Source organism: Anguilla rostrata, chromosome 10 (genome assembly GCF_018555375.3).
Source record: "Anguilla rostrata isolate EN2019 chromosome 10, ASM1855537v3, whole genome shotgun sequence".
In the NCBI taxonomy this organism is placed as follows: Eukaryota; Metazoa; Chordata; class Actinopteri; order Anguilliformes; family Anguillidae; genus Anguilla; species Anguilla rostrata.
In genome coordinates this window covers 24,007,077-24,025,228 of record NC_057942.1, presented here as the reverse complement: position 1 = coordinate 24,025,228, position 18,152 = coordinate 24,007,077, and the positions used below count along the sequence as shown (strand labels likewise).

General features: G+C 40.5%; 1 protein-coding gene across 12 annotated transcripts in view; it reads right to left on the bottom strand.

Annotated features, from left to right (window-relative positions):
* The window catches only part of LOC135233742 (formin-binding protein 1-like), a 179,583-nt gene that overhangs the window by 135,454 nt on the left and 25,977 nt on the right, over positions 1–18,152 (bottom strand). For 11 of the 12 annotated variants that reach the window (XM_064297582.1, XM_064297579.1, XM_064297570.1 and 8 more), the window contains exon 2: positions 2,761–2,876. The exons of the other annotated variant lie outside the window; for it this stretch is intronic. In XM_064297582.1, the coding sequence (XP_064153652.1) occupies positions 2,761–2,876 (116 nt within the window). The remainder of the gene's footprint in view (positions 1–2,760; positions 2,877–18,152) is intronic. 12 annotated transcript variants of the gene reach the window in all.

Sequence of the window (18,152 nt, the reverse complement as noted above, 5' to 3'; positions counted from 1 at the left end):
ATTTGATTGATTGATTGATTGATTGATGTATTTCACTAAAAAATCAACCGTTTTGACTCAAGAAACTCACTGTTCATCATTTTCACGTGGGAATTACAAGATCGTCAAGTGCAGCGGTCTAAAATACCTAGGGGTCCAGAAACCCCAAAATCTCTCCAAAAATGAATAAAATGCTTCTTGCCCATTATAAAGCATATAAATGAGATGCTTATGAAGGTTTAAGATGAAACATTGATATCAGATTAACAAATAATGCTAAAACATTTTACTCAATGTGGTACAGTACCTAAATGTGTAATAATTAACTCTCGTATGTATTTTTGTACTCAACAATATGTAATGTTTTTTTTGTATGGGGATGTGACGACATTAAAACAATATTCAACCACACACCAATGTTCCAGCTTTCACGTCATATCTGGTGCATGAAACACAAACACTACTGACCTACCAACGAACGCTTACATTACAGTGTGAAATATTCTCATTATAAAATACCACTAACCTATTTAAAGACACTCAATTTAAAAAATTACCAAAATATTTTGAGCAGTAATACTTACATAGCGATTATGAAACGATATTTGTGTGCAGTAGATAGAGACAGAGACATAGAATCAATGCTTCAGTCTCCTCTTCTGACTTGACATATGGCTTAGCTATGCTCAGAAGTCCTCAAAGATAATTATATTTTACAAAATAAGATGAAACTGATCGATAACGGTGCAGTGTCTTTTACTGCTACCACAGACTGAAGACATGAGGCGGCAATGATGATTCACAACTTTCGGTTATGCAGGTTAATAAAATGCTATTCCAAAAGTTGAATTAGACATATTATACATCGTTAGAAAGCTTGTACTGTCACCTATTGGATAGATTAATTGTCAATCAAGCCAGATTGTACTACAAAGGGCGACAACACCATAAACAGCACGTTTGGTATTACGCGCAGGTATTCTTAAAGGTACCCAGGTGTCACAAATGAGCGTATATGTCACAAATGGATTGTCCAAGACAATATATGACCACTCAGTCTCAAAAGGGACATCTTTACGCGTAAAACCAATGGTAAGGTTGTATATTTATTCCATATTTAGTCCAAGATATTGACAGCAGAATGACATGGTATAATTTTAGAAAAATTTTTCTTATTTATTTCGTTATTCAGCGAGAAGCGTTTTTACTGCTGTATTGGTATATCTTAGGGCTATTGTTGGGTTTATCGTGTTTCTATGACGGAATATGATTTTTTAGTGGTCAAAGAATATTTTTATGAATGCCCAGATAGACACTATTGTCCAGTGGGTTATGGGTGGGGGATGTAGTTGCAGATGAGACTGCAGGGAGGGGGTGCTTGTTAAATGAACGATTGGCGGGACAATGGTGAGCGCTGTGAAATTCAACATATTTGTTGTGTATCGTCTACTAATGAAACTAGAACACATAGTTTCTGTTTTCAACTCATAGTTTACTTGCAGGAGCCATGAATTTATGGGTTGAGCAATCTAGGCATGCCGGCATGCCAACCACTAGGGGGGATCGCGCGAAGTGGTTAAGTGTTAACTGAATCTAGGGATGGATCTCAATTACCACAGTAACACATCCTCTCTCTACCACTCAATCTATGTTGTTACCTCAGAACATTTACCTGATGGTGAACAGAGTGAGACAGTCTATCACTTTGAAACAGCACTTAGCCTTTAAGTTCAAACAATGCTCTTTAAAATGTGCATTGATATTTTGCATTGAAAGTCATTTGCTTCATACAGCCATTGCACTTACAAGCAATTCAGAGCCTATTCAAAGTTAAAAAGGTGGTCCTGGAGGTCATCTTGTTTGATGAAAATTAGGCACACTGTAGAGATCACTGAGAACACTTTCCCTGATATAGTGCATTCAGCATCACACACCATGATAATTCATATTGTTAACATTTTTAATAATACACTATATGACTAAAAGTATCTGGATACCCTTTGGTCTGGGGCTGTTTTTCATGGTTTGGGCCAGGCCCCTTAGTTCCAGTGACCCCTTCCTATTCCAGCATGACAATGCCACCGGGTACACAGTGAGGTCCATATAGAAATGGTTTTGTCAAGAATGGTGCAGAAGAACTTGACTGACCCACACAGAGCCCTGACCTAAACCCCATCCAACGTCTTTGGGATCAGCAGGAAAGCCAAATGCGAGCCAGGTCTAATCACCCAATTAGTACCAGATCTCACTAATACTCTTCCGGCTGAATGTAAACAAGTCCCTGCAGCAGTGCTCCAATATCTAGGTTAAAGCCTTCCCAGTAGAGTGGAGGTTGTTATAGCAGCAAAGGGTGAACCAACTCCATATTAATGCCCATAATTTTGGGTGAGATGTTGGATGTCAGGTATCCACATACTTTTGGTCATGTTGTGTACATTTGAAAGATGAAAATATGATACCAGTTGAAAACCACGGATTCATGTAAAATGTCCTTTTCAATGACCCGGGGACCATTCAGGAGCTTAGCCTTTAAGTGGAAAATTGCAGGTTCAAATCCCAGATGGGACACTCATGCTGTACTCATGTTAACAATCACAGCTTTGTTAGTAGAAACCAGCTGTATAACAGGTGTGAATAACAGCGAGTCACCTTGAATAGCAGTGAGTGAGGCACCATAGAAACACTACCACTTGGACAGCACTTTCAGTCAGAGGGAGAATATTTACACAATCTCTTGTATATATTTTGCAATATTACGATAAAAAGACTTTTGCCTCTTACCTAATTTGCTTTGCATAGTTGACTTCGATCTCACATCTCTCTTTGATGAATTTAGTGTACCTATCAAGGAACTCAATACCCCACTGCGTGTGCTTTTCCAAACTGTCAAACTGATCCTAGAACAGAGAGAAAAACAGGTATAAAATTAGAAAAAAGACATGTGTTGCAAAACGAACACATTAATCTAAAACCCACAGTAGTAACGTCTAGCACAGTGGCAACCAACCTGGTTCCTGGAGATCTACCATTTAATAGGTTTTCACACCAACCCTAACAAAGGACACCACACTGAACAGCTAAAGATCTTCATTGAGAAATTAGTAGAGTCAGAAGTGACAAATTAGGGTTGCAATGAAAACCTACAGGATGGTACAGTTAAAGCCAAAAGTTTACATACACCTAGGCTAAAGATATTCAAACTCAGTTTTTCACAACTCCGCACATTTCATGTTACCATACATTTCCTGTGTTAAGTCAATTAGGGTATCTACTTTATTTCCATAAGAGGTCATTTCAAAATAATAGCTAAGAGACAGATTTATTTCAGCTTTTATGTACTATATCAGATTATCAGTGGATCAAACGTTTACATACATCTTCACAATCATTATTTGGCACCAACTACATGATCCTGTGATCAAGTTTGACCACTTGAGGAGGTAATACAGAATTGAACGGTTTTTCTAACCTTAGCCTTCCTTCCTGGATCATGGCCTTGTCGTGGCAGAAGGCTCGCAAGGTATTATGATACCAGAGCTAGGTCATTGGGGCCTTATCCCCCCCCCCCCCCCCCCCAGTAGGGTCTCCCAAGGCAAAGAAGTTTAGGGTGAGGACCCAGACAAATATGATCTAATAGACCCATTCTGAATGTGGTGAACAAAAATACAGCTAAGTTTTCCCTGCCCAGAATAGGGTTGCCGGGACACATCCCTAAAACCAGCCCTGGTGGTGGTGTCCACAGGCAAGTGCCTGTTGGCTGGGCAGCCCATATACCTTGCCCAGGCTTAGACCAAAAAGACTACACAAGGTTCAGGGTAGGCGTTGAATGCAATGCCCGATGGGCAAGGGGCGAGAGCGAAGTAGCCCCTAACTCTTTGGCACGTGGAACATTACCTCACTGGTGGGGAAGGAGCCAGAGCTGGTGCGTGAGGTTGAGAGGTACCAACTGGATATAGCTGAACTCACCTCTACACAAAGTGATAGCTCTAGAACCAAACTCCTACTCAGGAGTTGTTCAGGGAGAGGGGCGCCAGGCAGGAGTGGGGATACTCATGAGTTCCCAGCCGCTCATTTGGAGTTTACTGCAGTGGACAAGAGGGTTGCCTCAATGTGACTGCGTGTGACGGTGAGGAAAACTGTTATTGGCACTTATGCGTTTAATAGCAGTTCAAAGTATTCAGTGCTTCTTGGAGAAAATAACGTCGTAATATTACGAGAATAAAGCCGTAATTTTACAAGAAAAATGTCATAATATTATGAGAATAAAGTTGTAATTTTACGAGAAAAAAGTCATAATATTACTATAATAAAGTCGTAATTTTAGGCTACGTGTTATTTTAGAGGGGAAATATCAGAAGAGCAGCCTGCCACCTGCATTAAAATGAGGAAGGTGGAGCATCTTGTGAAGTTATACTTTAGTATAGGTTTCACAAATAACAAAATCTTTTGGCTTATCATAAGTATCAGGACATTGAAAAGATTGTGCAAGAAACTGTCTATTCCAAAGAAAGAACCACACGGACTTGGAGTTAATTGCAGGCTCAGGCTGCCATTAGACTGTCCTCTCACCCGTTTTGTTGGTTGCTGGTAATATATTTTCCTAAAAATTGTTTTTTTCTCAAAATTTTACGATTTTATTCTCGTACTATTATGATTTTTTCTCGTAAAATTGCGACTTTATTCTCGTAATATTATGACTTTTTTTCTCAATTACGACTTTATTCTCGTAATATTACGACTTTATTCTCGAAATCTCTAATACTAATCTCTGATACTACTTCTTACCTTTAAAGCCTTACATGGGTTTGTCCCTTTGTACTTAAATGATTTACTTCTTCCTTATATTCCCTCATGAATGCTTCCTTTGCAGGGTGCAGGCCTCCTTGTTATTCCTAGAATAGCTTTCTCCTATCGTGCTCTCCTCCTGTGGAACGAGTTGCCTGCCCATGTTCGGGGCGCAGACACTGTCACCTTATTTAAAGCTAGGATCAAAACGTATCTTTTTAGTCTCTCGTATATTTGAGGGGCAGGAGTGGGTGGCGGGCATAGCTATAGAGTCTCTGGTGGACTGAGCGGTTAGTGCTGTCACTGGATCATTATTGGTAGTGCTGTGTTAAGCAGAACCGGTCATGGTCTGGAGATGACTGTCTCAACACTGCCCTCATGACTGCGTTGGCCCCTGCCTCTGTTTCCATTAGCTATGCTGCCATAGCCTTATTCTGCCAGTGTTTTCCTTATCGCATGCCGACGCCTCTGTCTCTTCTGCTCTGCTTGCTAATCTACCATTTGAACCCCCTAACAATGTTTTTTTCTCGTTTTCCTTGGCTCTGGGCACCTGCCCGGAGCTCTAGTCCAAGTTTGCTGAGCACCCCCCCCCCCCCACACGGCCTGGAGCTCCAGCCCTAGACCAGCTAGACCAGCTTTGGATTGGCTGTTTATGTATTATAATTTATCTGTTTTCATGTAAGTCATTTCTATAACAAACCGGTGCCTGCCCGGGGCAGATGGGTTCCCCCTCTGAGTCCGGTTCTACTCAAGGTTTCTTCCTGTTATCAGTCAGGGAGTTTTTCCTTGGTACTGTTGCCCTAGGCTTACTCTTTGGGGGCCGGTTCTCTGTAAAACTGCTTTGTGACAAAGCTCCTTTGTTAAAAGCACTATACAAATAAAAATTGATTGATTTATTGATTATATTCACATTAGTCATAAGAGACAACTGTTAGCCTTTCCTAATAATGCTCAGAACTTTTGTACTGAGGTTAATTAACCGGCCTAGCTGTTCGTATAGGGACATTGTAATCATAGCCTGGGCAGTGTAGTGTAGTGGCTCATAGTACCTGTTTTGTTAAAATTCAATTTGATGGTGGAATATTATTCTATTGTAATCTTATTGTATTAGTACCTCCATCGGCTACACATGCCACTTAGGGTATGTGAATTATGCATTCCAATTTTCTGTGTGCTGATATGTGCAAGATGAATGTAAGATTTCCTTTGAAGTTATCATAAACAGTAACATTTGTAAACTGTCTTCCCATCCCCATGCAACAAAATATTACGTACTATAGAGTACAGACACAACTTACAAGAGTGAATGATTACATTTTACGTATGTGTACCACAGTGTCACAATGTTTTTGCATTATTTTTCAATGTGATATCAATGTTTCAGCTAAAACCAGAGGTTTTATATATGTTTAGATATCTTAGACTCGTATAATGATGAAAATAATTGTAAAACGTGATGATGTACAGCAATGCACAATTTAGACGTTTTGGACAGATTTGGAGACTAAGGGACACCAAGGTAGTAGTTTAGTAGTACTGCATATCACCCTCAGACACACTTGTGGTCATGGACTTTATGATCTAGGACGTGTATAGTTTTACCTGTAATATATGCATGACCTCTCAGTATTTAATTTCAAGGAGAACAACTTGATTTTTGCAATTTCAAGATAATTGTGGGGGGCATGGTGATGCAGTTTGCATGTTTCTCCCTGTGTCCGCGTGGGTTTCCTCTAGGTACTCCGGTTTCTTCCCACAGTCGAAAGAAATGTAGGGTACGCTAATTGGAGACTCTAATTTGCCCATAGGTATGAGTGTGTGAGTGAATGGTGAGCGAATAAGAAGTTGGTATACATAAAAGATAGATGGAAGATAATTATATTTGTGGCACTTTATTTTTACCTAAATTTTTAATATTATCTAATCTATGTTATTATTGTAAATGGTATTAGTGTCTTGCTTCATTTATGCCATTTTCCAAGTCTCTGTAACGCTCACATCTGGAATTATAATGCCTTAAATAAAACACCCCCTAAATGGGTTTGCCCAGATTCTCCATCTGCACAAAAGGGGTTAATACATACCATAATATTCCCATACACTCTAGTCTGAAGCCTTTCACGGATTTACCTTTACAGTCACTTTAAAAATGGTGAAATATGCAAATAAAAAGCTGAGTAATCACAAAACACATATCTAAAATTATAATTTCATTTGTTTAATAAAAAAGTTATCAAACCATATCACCCATTTCAAAAGGTAATTTCCCCCTTAGTAACTCAATCAACCAATTAACCAAATTTATTTGATAGATTCAGCTGATTGAACACATGCAGGCTTGATTGCAGCCAGCCCTGTTGAATCTAAACTTCACCCATATTGAACCTTACCAGCAGAATGAAGTAATCACCACAAAGTTTCTATAAGCACACTATGACACAATCAAAGGAAATTCCTTAAAGGAGTACCATGGTGATTTTCACACTTTCTCGGTTTTATGTGCTATTTGCACAAGAGGCATTGAAGAAACACAATAAGCAAAGTATTAAATATGTCCGTTCTGTATTTTTGGAGAAATATGCGTTTTAAATTCATCGTCCTATTTTCAACCGGTTGAGAAAGTTGTCATTTTGCTACGTCACGAATACAGTAACCACTCCTATTTCCACGCCCCGTAAAGAAATCTGACAGGACACACCGTCCTGCTGTTCAGACAATGCAAATATTTGACTAACGTTAGGTTCACTTAAATTAGAGTGCCTTTAGATTATTTCTGGTTATATTCATTTAGCTAGCTAGCTAACGTTAGCTAGCTAGAAGGTTTGCTTTCATAAGGCAATGTTATCGATAACGTTAGCTTGCTAGTTTGCTTTTATGAGGATGTTATAGTTGTGCTTTTATTTTAACTTGGCTAGCTAGATAGCAAAAATTATAACTGGATATAAGTCAACGTCCTTACCTTAGCTATCTATCTATACTTGATATACTACTAAGCAAGCTAGCTTGTGAAAATTCAGTCTCCCAAAGAGAGCGCGTATCATGGGGGTAGCTATGGTAACGGGGCACGGTCTGTCAATCATAGCTAACTGACAGTTCTCATTACCACGCCCAGACGGTTCGGGTGAATTTTTATAGTGGGAAATTTAGGCTTAGAAAAATACGTTTTAAAGTACATTGAAATGACTGAAGAATAAAAAAATTATGCACATTTGTTTTGTTGTTGCCTGAAGACAACTGGGAAGTGTCACGTTCAACCACCATGGTACTCCTTTAAAATATTAGAATGGTTACAAAGCCATTTCTAAGGGTCTGGGACTCCATGGAACCACAGTGAGAGCCATTATTTCCCCATGGAGAACACTTGAAACAGTGGTGAATCCTCCAAGGAGTGGTCAGCTTGCAAATTTTTTTCTAAGGGTGCAGGAAGTCCAAAAAAAACCCAGAGAACATCCAAAGACCAGCAGACCTCTCAAACCTCAGCTAAGGTCAGTGTTCATGACTCCACAATAAGAAAGAGCCTGAGCAAAAATGGGATTCATGGGAGAGTACCAAGGCGGAAACTACTGCTAACCAAGAGGAACGCCAATGCTTGTCCCACATTTTCAAAAAAGTACCTTGATGGTCCCCGAGTCTTTAGGAATAATATTCTATGGACAGATTAATAAAAATTTGATTTTCTTGGCATGAAACGACATGATGACATTATGTCTGGCATAAAGCAAATACAGCATTTGACAGTAACAACATCATACCACCAGGGGCGACATAGCTCAGGAGGTAAGACCGATTGTCTGGCAGTCGGAGGGTTGCCGGTTCAAACCCCGCCCTGGGCATGTCGAAGTGTCCTTGAGCAAGACACTTAACCCCTAACCCCTAACTGCTCTGGCGAATGAGAAGCATCCATTGTAAAGCGCTTTGGATAAAAGCGCTATATAAATGCAGTCCATTTACCATTTACCAGTCAAACATGGTGGTAGTGTGATGGTTTAGGGATGCTTTATCATTACTTATCATTATTGAAGGAACTATGAATTCTGCTCTGTACCAGAAAATTCTTAAGGAGAATGTCTGTTCATCGGCCTGTGAGGTGAAGCTGAAGGGTAATTAGACTATGCAGAAATACAAAACATAAAACCAAGCCCATGTCTGAATAGCTGAAAAGAAACTAAATTTAAGTTTGGAGTGGCTTAAACTGATTACAACATGGATGCCGTGGTGGGACCAGCGATGAGCAGTTCATGCTTGGAAACCTACCAATTTGTCCAAATTAAAGCAGTTCTGCAAAGAGTGAACTAAAATTCCTCCACGGCGATGTGAAAGACTGATATTAAATTACAGGAACCATTTGGTTGCAGTTATTGTTGCAAAATGTGGTGCAACCCATATGGGAGTTTTATAACTTACCAACCATCCATCCATTCTCTAACCACTTAGTCAAAGTCAGGGTTGCGGTGGCAAAGGGGCAAGCAGAGCAGCCCAGATGTCCCTCTCCCCAGCAACTTCCACCAACTCATCCGGGTAGATCCCCAGGCGATCCCAGGCCAGCCTTTGGATATAATCCCTCCAACGTGTCCTAGGTCTGCCCCTGAATCTCCTCCCTGGTGGCCGAGCCCAGAACACCTCCAGAGGAAGGCACCCTATCCTACTTTGAGGTCCTCCCGGATAGCTGAGCTCCTCACCCTAGTAAGCCCTGCCACTCTATGGAGAAACCCCATTTTGACCGCTTGTATTCGCGATCTCACTCTTTCAGTCACTACCCATAACTTGTGACCATACGTGAGAGTAGAGACGAAAATCAACTGGTAAACCGAGAGCTTTGCCTTTGGCTCAGTTCCTTCACCACCACCACCGTCTGATACAATGCCCGCATTACTGTGCCCTCTGCACCTAGGCAGCCGTCGATCTCCAAATCCCTTTTTCCCTCACACGTGAATGAGACTCCAAGGTACTCCTCCACTTGGGACAGTTTCTTCTCCCTTACTTAAAGAGGGCAAACCATCTTTTTCCAGGAGAGGACCATAGCCACAGACTTGGAGGTGCTGATCCTCATCCTGACCACATCACACTCAGCTGCAAACCGCTCTAGTGCGCATGGAATGTCACAGTATGATGAGGCTAAGAGAACAACGTCATCTGCAGAGATGCCACTCCTATGACAGAGATGCCACTCCTATGTCCCCAAACTGGACACACTCCATACCTCGGTTGCGCCTTGAGATTCTGTCCATGAATACCACGAACAGTAGGGGAGACAAAGCGCACCCTTGGCGAAGTCCGACACCCACTTTGAACAAGCTTGACTTAATGCTGAGAATCCGGACACAGCTCTCGCTCCGAGTATACAGGGATCAAATGGCACCCAACAGCAACCCTAGCACCCTATATTTCCCGCAGCACCTCCCACAAGATACTCTGGGGCACACCGTCACATACCTTCTCCAAATCTACAAAACACATGTAGACTGGATAGGCAAACTCCCATGCCTCCTCAAATATCTGTGAGAGGGTATCACGCTGGTCTGTTATTCCACAGCCTGGACCAAACCTGCATTGTTCTTCCTGAATCTGAGGTTCAACTATTGGCCAAAGCCTCCTTTCCAGCACTTTGACATAGACCAGTGTTTCTCAATCCTGGTCCTGGGGACCCACTGCCCTGCATGTTTTAGATGTTTCCCTGCTCCAAAACACCTGATTCAAAAGAATGGGTCGTCATCAAGCTCTGCAGAAGCCTGATAATGACCCATTCATTTGAATCAGGTGTGTTGGAGCAGGGAGACATCTAAAACATGCAGGGCAGTGGGACCCCAGGACCAGGGTTGAGAAACACTGGCATCGACTTTCCCAGGGAAGCTGATGAGTGTGATTCCCCGATAATTAGGGTGTGTTCCTTCTTAAAAATGGGGACCACCACCCCGGTTTGCCACTCCAAAGGCCCTGTTCCTGAGTTTCACGCGATATTGAGGATTAGTATCAAAACACTCCACCAACATCCAGAGCCTTCAACATTTCTAGATGCTCTGCCACTGAGGAGTTCTCCAACCACTCCAGTGACTTCTGCCACACAAATGGACTCTGATCCCCCCAGATTGCTCTAGCTCAGCCTCCAAAAAGTAGGAATTTGTCAGATTTAAGAGGTCCTCAAAGTGTTCCTTCAATCTTCCCGCCTGGACTACTGCAACTCGCTACTGGCTGGACTGCCAGCATCCGCCATCAGACCCCTGCAGCTCATCCAGAATGCTGCAGCGCGTCTGGTCTACAACCTCCCCAGACATTCCCATGTCACCCCCCTGCTCACTGACCTCCACTGGCTGCCTGTTATGACGCGCATCAAATTTAAGACTTTGGTGCTTGCATACCAGGCAGCTAAGGGGTCAGCACCAGGATACATCCAGAGGATCATCAGACCCTACACACCAGCCAGACCTCTCCGTTCTGCCACCTCTGGACGCTTGGCACCTCCCCCTCTTTGTGTCTGTACTTCCCGTTCGCGTCTGCTGTCTGTCCTGGCCCCTCGCTGGTGGAATGACCTTCCTGTGGCGGTCAGAACAGCAGAGAATCTGACTACCTTCAAGCGCAGACTAAAGACTCATCTCTTCAGGCTGCACCTCTCCCCACCCCTCCCTACCCTCTAGTTTAGCTCAATGTACCTAGTTAGGCTAATGCGATCACGTTAGTTTTGTATTTGGCAGGATTGTTTGTTTGTTTGATGAACAGGTTACCCTACAGGGTTGGAGTCCTGATCTATGTGGTCACTTCTGGCACTACGATCTTTACTTCACTCTAGTGTGTTTTTCTGCACCTCTGCACCTTGAACTGATACACTTGTTGTACGTCGCTCTGGATAAGAGCGTCTGCTAAATGCCTGTAATGTAATGTAATCTTCCAACAATATCCCCAGTTGAGGTCAGAGTTTGGCCTAAGGTGTTCTGGTACACTAATGTACACTTATGAACATCCTTGTGTTCGAACATGGTGTTCATTATGGACAAAAGAAAATAATACCAGCACACTGCTATTACGCTCCTAAGTGATTTATTCAACTAAAATCTGTGAGCAGTGGCGTTTCGACCATTTTGGTCTTTCTCAGATAAAGGTGGTCATGTGAGTACACCTGTGTAAGTAGACAATAGTGACACGTCAGCAACGCCTTCATAATTAATTCAAGATAATGTAACAATACATGTTGGTCACCGGACGGTCATCATGCAAGTAGTCCTGGGAATACACACAGGTGATTATATATCTGGAATATAAAAAACACATACAAAAAAGACTGTCAAATTTTACTGACATTACATTTTTTATGTAGGAAGCTCCACATTCGTTAAATGCTTTTTCAAATATACCTGTTACATAATAGCTAAAGATATATTATCAGGTGTACATACACTTGTAATAGCTCATGGAGCTTCATAGATACAGTAAAAATAGTAACATATGCTCAGAGTAAGACCATAGAAGACAGCAAGGACATCAGGCAAGCGGTACAAAGGCTCAAAGAAATATCAAACTTTTCGTTAAGACCTTTTGGGGATAGTGTGTTTAATCTATAAATCCAATAGCATTCTCTCTGCAAAAGCAATCTATTAATGTCTCCTCCCCTATGTGGGATTCTCACTTTTTCTATAGCTATGTATTGGACTAGACATTGTGATTCGCCTGCATAAAATGGACAGCTACTGGACTTCTTATATCTCTAGTCCTAATGTTGCTCCTATGTTGACTTATGTGTGTTTTTAGACTTCTGCTGGTCTTGCCTATGTAGGGTAAACCACAAGGGCATCTCAGAAGGTAGATGACATTAGCTGTGAAGCAAGAGATAATACATTATATTTTGATCTTTGTACCTGAATGGGGGTGATTGAATGAATTACATTTGTATGTAAAATTGCATTGGGCACATTTACCGCACTTTTAATTACCCTCTTTAACATCATTGAGGAAAGTTTTTTGTTTAGGGGGTGGCAGATCAGATTTCACCAACATATCCCTGAGGTTCGGTGCTCTCTTAAAAACAATACGTGGCGGCTCATTGAATATATTTTTTAAAGTGGGTCAGAATTTACAATGTGCTAATGTTTCTTTAAAATGTTTTGGAACTCAACTCCTAGTGGGGTGCATTGTGTGAAACATTGGACTGGTGTAGTAGTTTTTTCAACTCTCTTTGTTTGTAAACATTCTGATTGGGAGGTGTGTTCAAATTTCTGTCTGGATTATTGTCTAAATTTGTCCACTCTGAATTACTGGTTATGGGAGATTTAAACTTGGATTGGCTATCAAGAGCCTCAGATGATCTCAAGATTATTTGCGATGATCTGAATCTCACACAATTAATCTCGGAACCCACACGACCTAATAGAAAAAACCCATCAAAATCTAACCTGATTGATGTCATTTTAACAAACAGACCACATAAGTATATTTCTAGTGGAGTTTTCCCGATTGGTCATTGCCCTATCGCTTGCATCAGGGATGAAAGAACTATTAAAGCGCCATCCCATTTTATTATCAAAAGGAATTTTTTGAAATTCTGTGAACAAGGGTTTTTACATGAGTTACACTCAAGTGACATAAACTGTGCTGCTTACATCCCTGATCTGGAGTTAGCACTTAGTTACTTCTCTACAACTTTTAATTCTGTATTAAATAAGCATGCCCCACTTAAAAGACTCAGTGTGAAGAACAGATCAAACCCCTGGTTTTCAAATGATTTATCTAATGAAATGTACAACAGAGATAAGCCATGGCAACTTACTGACTGGCAGCATTTTAGACAATTTAGAAATAAATGCTCTGCCTCAATAAAGAAAGCAAAATCTAATTATTATATTACTTCACTAACTAATAGTGACAGCAATCTCTCAAAATTCTGGAAAATAGTGAAGTCACTGAAACATACGCCTGCTGCATCCCTCCCCCAGCACATACATTCCGATAATGGTCCTGTTTTTGATAAACAAGAAATGGGCAGTGTCTTTAATCATCGCTTCATAGCGGCAGGAAATATTTTTGAGAATTCAAAACATACTGCTGCATTAAAAGAACAAGCTGACCACAATTCTGGGTCTACCATTAGGCCATCTGAAATTGGAGCTATCTTCTCCTTCAGAGAATTTACGGAAAAGGAGGTATTAAATACGTTACTCATTATATATGAAAAGAAATCCATGGGGGAGGATCAACTATCTTACGACTTGCTGCCCCTTTGATTGTTAAACCAGTAACTAATATTTTTTAATTTATCGCTTTTTACTGGGACTATTCCGAATGTCTGGAAAGCTGCACATTCTACCATTATTTAAAGGAGGTGATTCTAGTGAGGTAAATAACTATCAACCAATCTCCAAACTTTCCTATTTAGCTTAAGGTGCTGGAATCACTGGTAAATCAACAGCTGCGCACTTTCTTATCAATTAATAACATTTTAAGCCCACATCAATCTGGGTTCAGACCCGGCCATAGTACCATCTCGGCAGCCTCTCTGGTCATAAATACAATTGATAAAGGTAAAAAATGTGCAGCCCTTTTCATCGACCTATCTAAGGCCTTTGATATGGTCGACCACTCAGTTTTATTAAACAGGTTGGCCTCCATTGGGTTAGATAATAATGCTTGAAAGTGGTTCCAAAATTATTTAACTAACAGGACTCAATCTGTAGTGACTGATGACGTTAAGTCTCCCTTCCTAGTGGTCAATAAAGGAGTACCTCCGGGGTCTATTCTGGGCCCTATATTGTTTACTATTTATATAAACAATATTGCCACCAAAACAGAGAACTGTAGTGTTCATTTCTATGCTGATGATACAGTACTTTATTCCTCAGCGCCCTCGACCAGACAAGCTCTTTCATATTTACAGGCTGCACTATTCAACGAGCACTGGCCGGTCTTAAATTGGTACTGAATGCCAGTAAGACAAAGAATATGATTTTTTCCATACTAAAACCTGACCCTATTGATGCACATTTGTCTACTTTTAACAATGATGAGATTGAATGAGTTGAAAAATACAAATATCTGGGAATCTGGTTAGAGTATGATCTGTCCTTCAGGTCACATATTACAAATTTATCCAACAAGATTAAGCCTAAAAGTGGCCATCTTTATAGGAACAAGTCCTGCCTCTCTATGGACAGCAGAAAAAAGATTGTGCAGGCTACGATATTGTCAGTCTTTGACTATGGAGACATATTATATATGCATGCTCCAATCACTGTTTAAAAAAAAACTGGATGCTATTTACCACAGTGCTCTGCGTTTTGTCATGGGCAACGGGTATCAAACTCATCATTGTAACTTGTATCACTCAGTTGGTTGGTCCTCTCTGGGTCTACGGAGGAAGCAGTACTTATTCTGTTTATTTACAAAGCTCTACTCGCTTAACGTCTTCTGTATTTAACCAATCTTTTGTCAATGAACATCTCTAATTATACTACTAGATCTCAGGAATGGATCACTTTAAAACTACCAAGATATAGGACTGACTGGGTTAAGGCTGCCTTTAGTTTACTTTTATTACTGTATATTTTGATACATTCACTTTCTTCACGTGAGTGTGCGTATGTGTATACGTATGAATGTGCCCACGTATATGTTTAAATTTTCTTTTCTGTGACTTGTATTGCCGCAGGGCCCCCCTGGAAAAGAGACTTCGGTCTCAGTGGGTCCCCCCCTGCTAAAATAAAGGATAATAATAAATTCTGAGATGCCTTCTCCACCCAGTTGTCTGGATAGCCCCAGTCTCTGAATCTCCTGCTCAGTTCTTGTGCTTGGCTCGTATAACGACTGTCTGAACTGCAGATTCTCCTTACCCTACTGAACTGACTAACCGGAAGACTCTTTTTAAGGGGTGTGGGGTGAAAACTATCTCCTCTCAAAAAAGAGTTCCTGTCTGTTGGCTTCCGTAACAAATCAGTACTGATTGTGTTGTTCTCTTTAATGATCAAAATGTCCAGGAAACTGAGTTGAGTTTCATCAAATTTCATTGTAAAATGTTAATTCTCATCCTGATTATTTATGTACCAACTGAAATCAAGGAGTTCTGATTCTGTCCATGTCCAGATCAAGAATATATCATCAATATACCAACGCCAGACTTTAATGTGTGGCAGGAATGTGTTGTTTATATATAACATTCAGAACTTGTTCTCAAAATTTCCCATGTATAAATTAGCAAATATATGCCTACTGTTAGCGTACCTGTCACGGACAAAGCGCAAAAAAGCAAAGCACGTTTTTCACATAAGGTAGCCTAAGTGTTATAACAATTACAAACATATTTTCTTTACGACCCAAAACGACTTGGGTATTTTTCCTTTTGATGGTGATATGTTAACATACACTGCCCGTTTAGCGGCTGTGTTGAATGCAGACACTCTGTGCCAATTAGCTAGCTTCTCGTAAATCTGCCATAGTCCGAAAGACCAGCAGGTGCTCTAAATCTACCGTTGAGTGAAAAGGGGGTGATTTTATGCTTAAAATTATTTGCATTGACTCAGAATTCTGCTGGTGAGCTAAAAAAAACCATCAAATTCTGGCAAGTCTACCCTGAAATGTTACTGTAGCTAAAAAGGAGAACAAGACAACCACTAACTTAATTAATGTTACGGGAGCATATTGGAGGGGATGAAACAACCATTAATTGAAACATATTAGAATATAAATCCATTGAGTGCTGTATTATGAAAGTAGACGTTAGTCTTTTGTTGCAAAGCATACAATTTGTCGAATTTTTTTAGGTTCAGTGTATCATGTAGGATAGCCTTTGCGCCATTCTGCATTCATGTAGCCTTAAATATCATCATCATAATTGGACATATTTACAGCTTAGTTGACATTAATCCACACCATACATGTTTTGACATGTTACTTAATAGCCTAATATGTGATTAATTTGATTCTGAATCTTAAATCGGAATTACAAATTGTTAAATGGTTACATTTTGCAGTGTGTTCTGAAGCAATATGGTCTTAATTGTTTAAAATCACACTACTCCTGTTTCACTCTGACCTTAATGTTTAATAGAAATCAGTTCATGGTAAGCTTGCATAAAATGTGTGTCTGACAAACCTGTTGCAATTTAGCTACCACTTCATTGTAATTGCATTGCAAATACATTGTTTTGTTAAGTGTTTTGTGAAGTTGGCATATATAACAAAAATGTGGTGTGTTTTTTAAGTATCTAACACAATGCATTGGGCTTGCAAAATTTGTAGATCTCTACCAAAGCAGAGTTGTTGAAACATTATAGGTCACAGCCACGGTGGGCAACCTCTGCCATGTCCTCACCTGGATTGTTTTTGTTCCTTTAAAACATGTGGTAGCGTCAGTTCACATCTGTCAAGAAAACACTCAAATCAAGAAAGAGTGAGATCTTCTGAAATACTCAGTTTCTGTTGCCAGTGCTGAAGTGTAGGCACAATCTCCACCAAAAGAGAGTATTTTGAACATCTTGGTCGACATTTGCAAAAGCAAGAAACTGTCACCTGTGTTTTCAAGAACTGCAATTTCAAAACTAACATCTATGGAACGTTTGGTTCCCACAGAAGTCGCAAGCATACTCCCCACTCATTGGATCAGTTCAAAGAAGACTTGCTAAAGAGATATGTAAACCCTTCAAATACAGATGATTGCAGTGATCGAGTTAATCCGGAGGGTGAGCAGTCTGATATTGATGACATTGGAGGAGATGATGGTGATGTGAGAGAATTGCCAGAGTTGATTGAAAAAAGCTTGGCTCACTTGATGTTGAAACTAGAGAGCATCTTTAATGTACCCAAAAGATGCATTGATGAGGTTGTAGGGGAGTTGCATTTTATATCTCATCCAGCCTCAGTTCCCATCATGAAAGACATTTTACAGTCTTGCTTGAGGAGAAACAACTGTGAAATTGATGAGGCCATTGTGTCAGAAATGGTGAAGGACCTTAGTGGTGCTAACCCCATGAGCTCTGCTCTGGGTAGTGGCGGTCGTCTTTCATTTGCCTACAAAATAAGAACGTATTTTAAAGAGAACTTTTCTGTGGTTGAACCCATTGAGTATGTTCTCAGTAGGGAGAAGAACACCTTCCAGTATGTCCCCATTCTGAAGACATTACTTCAGGTTTTGAGTAGGAAAGATATACAGGACTTGATCTTGCATGAGGGAGAAGCTCAGAGTACTCTGTATAAGTCATTTTATGATGGCACTTATTACAAAACCAATGAGCTGTTTTCAGGAGGTGACCTTACCATTGCTTTCATTCTCTATGTGGATGACTTTGAGATATGCAATCCTATTGGTACATCCAGGAAAAAGCACAAAAACACAGCTGTGTATTGGATGTTAGCTGATGTCCCCTCATTGCTCCAATCTGCACTAAACTCAATGGGCCTCATTCACCAACCGT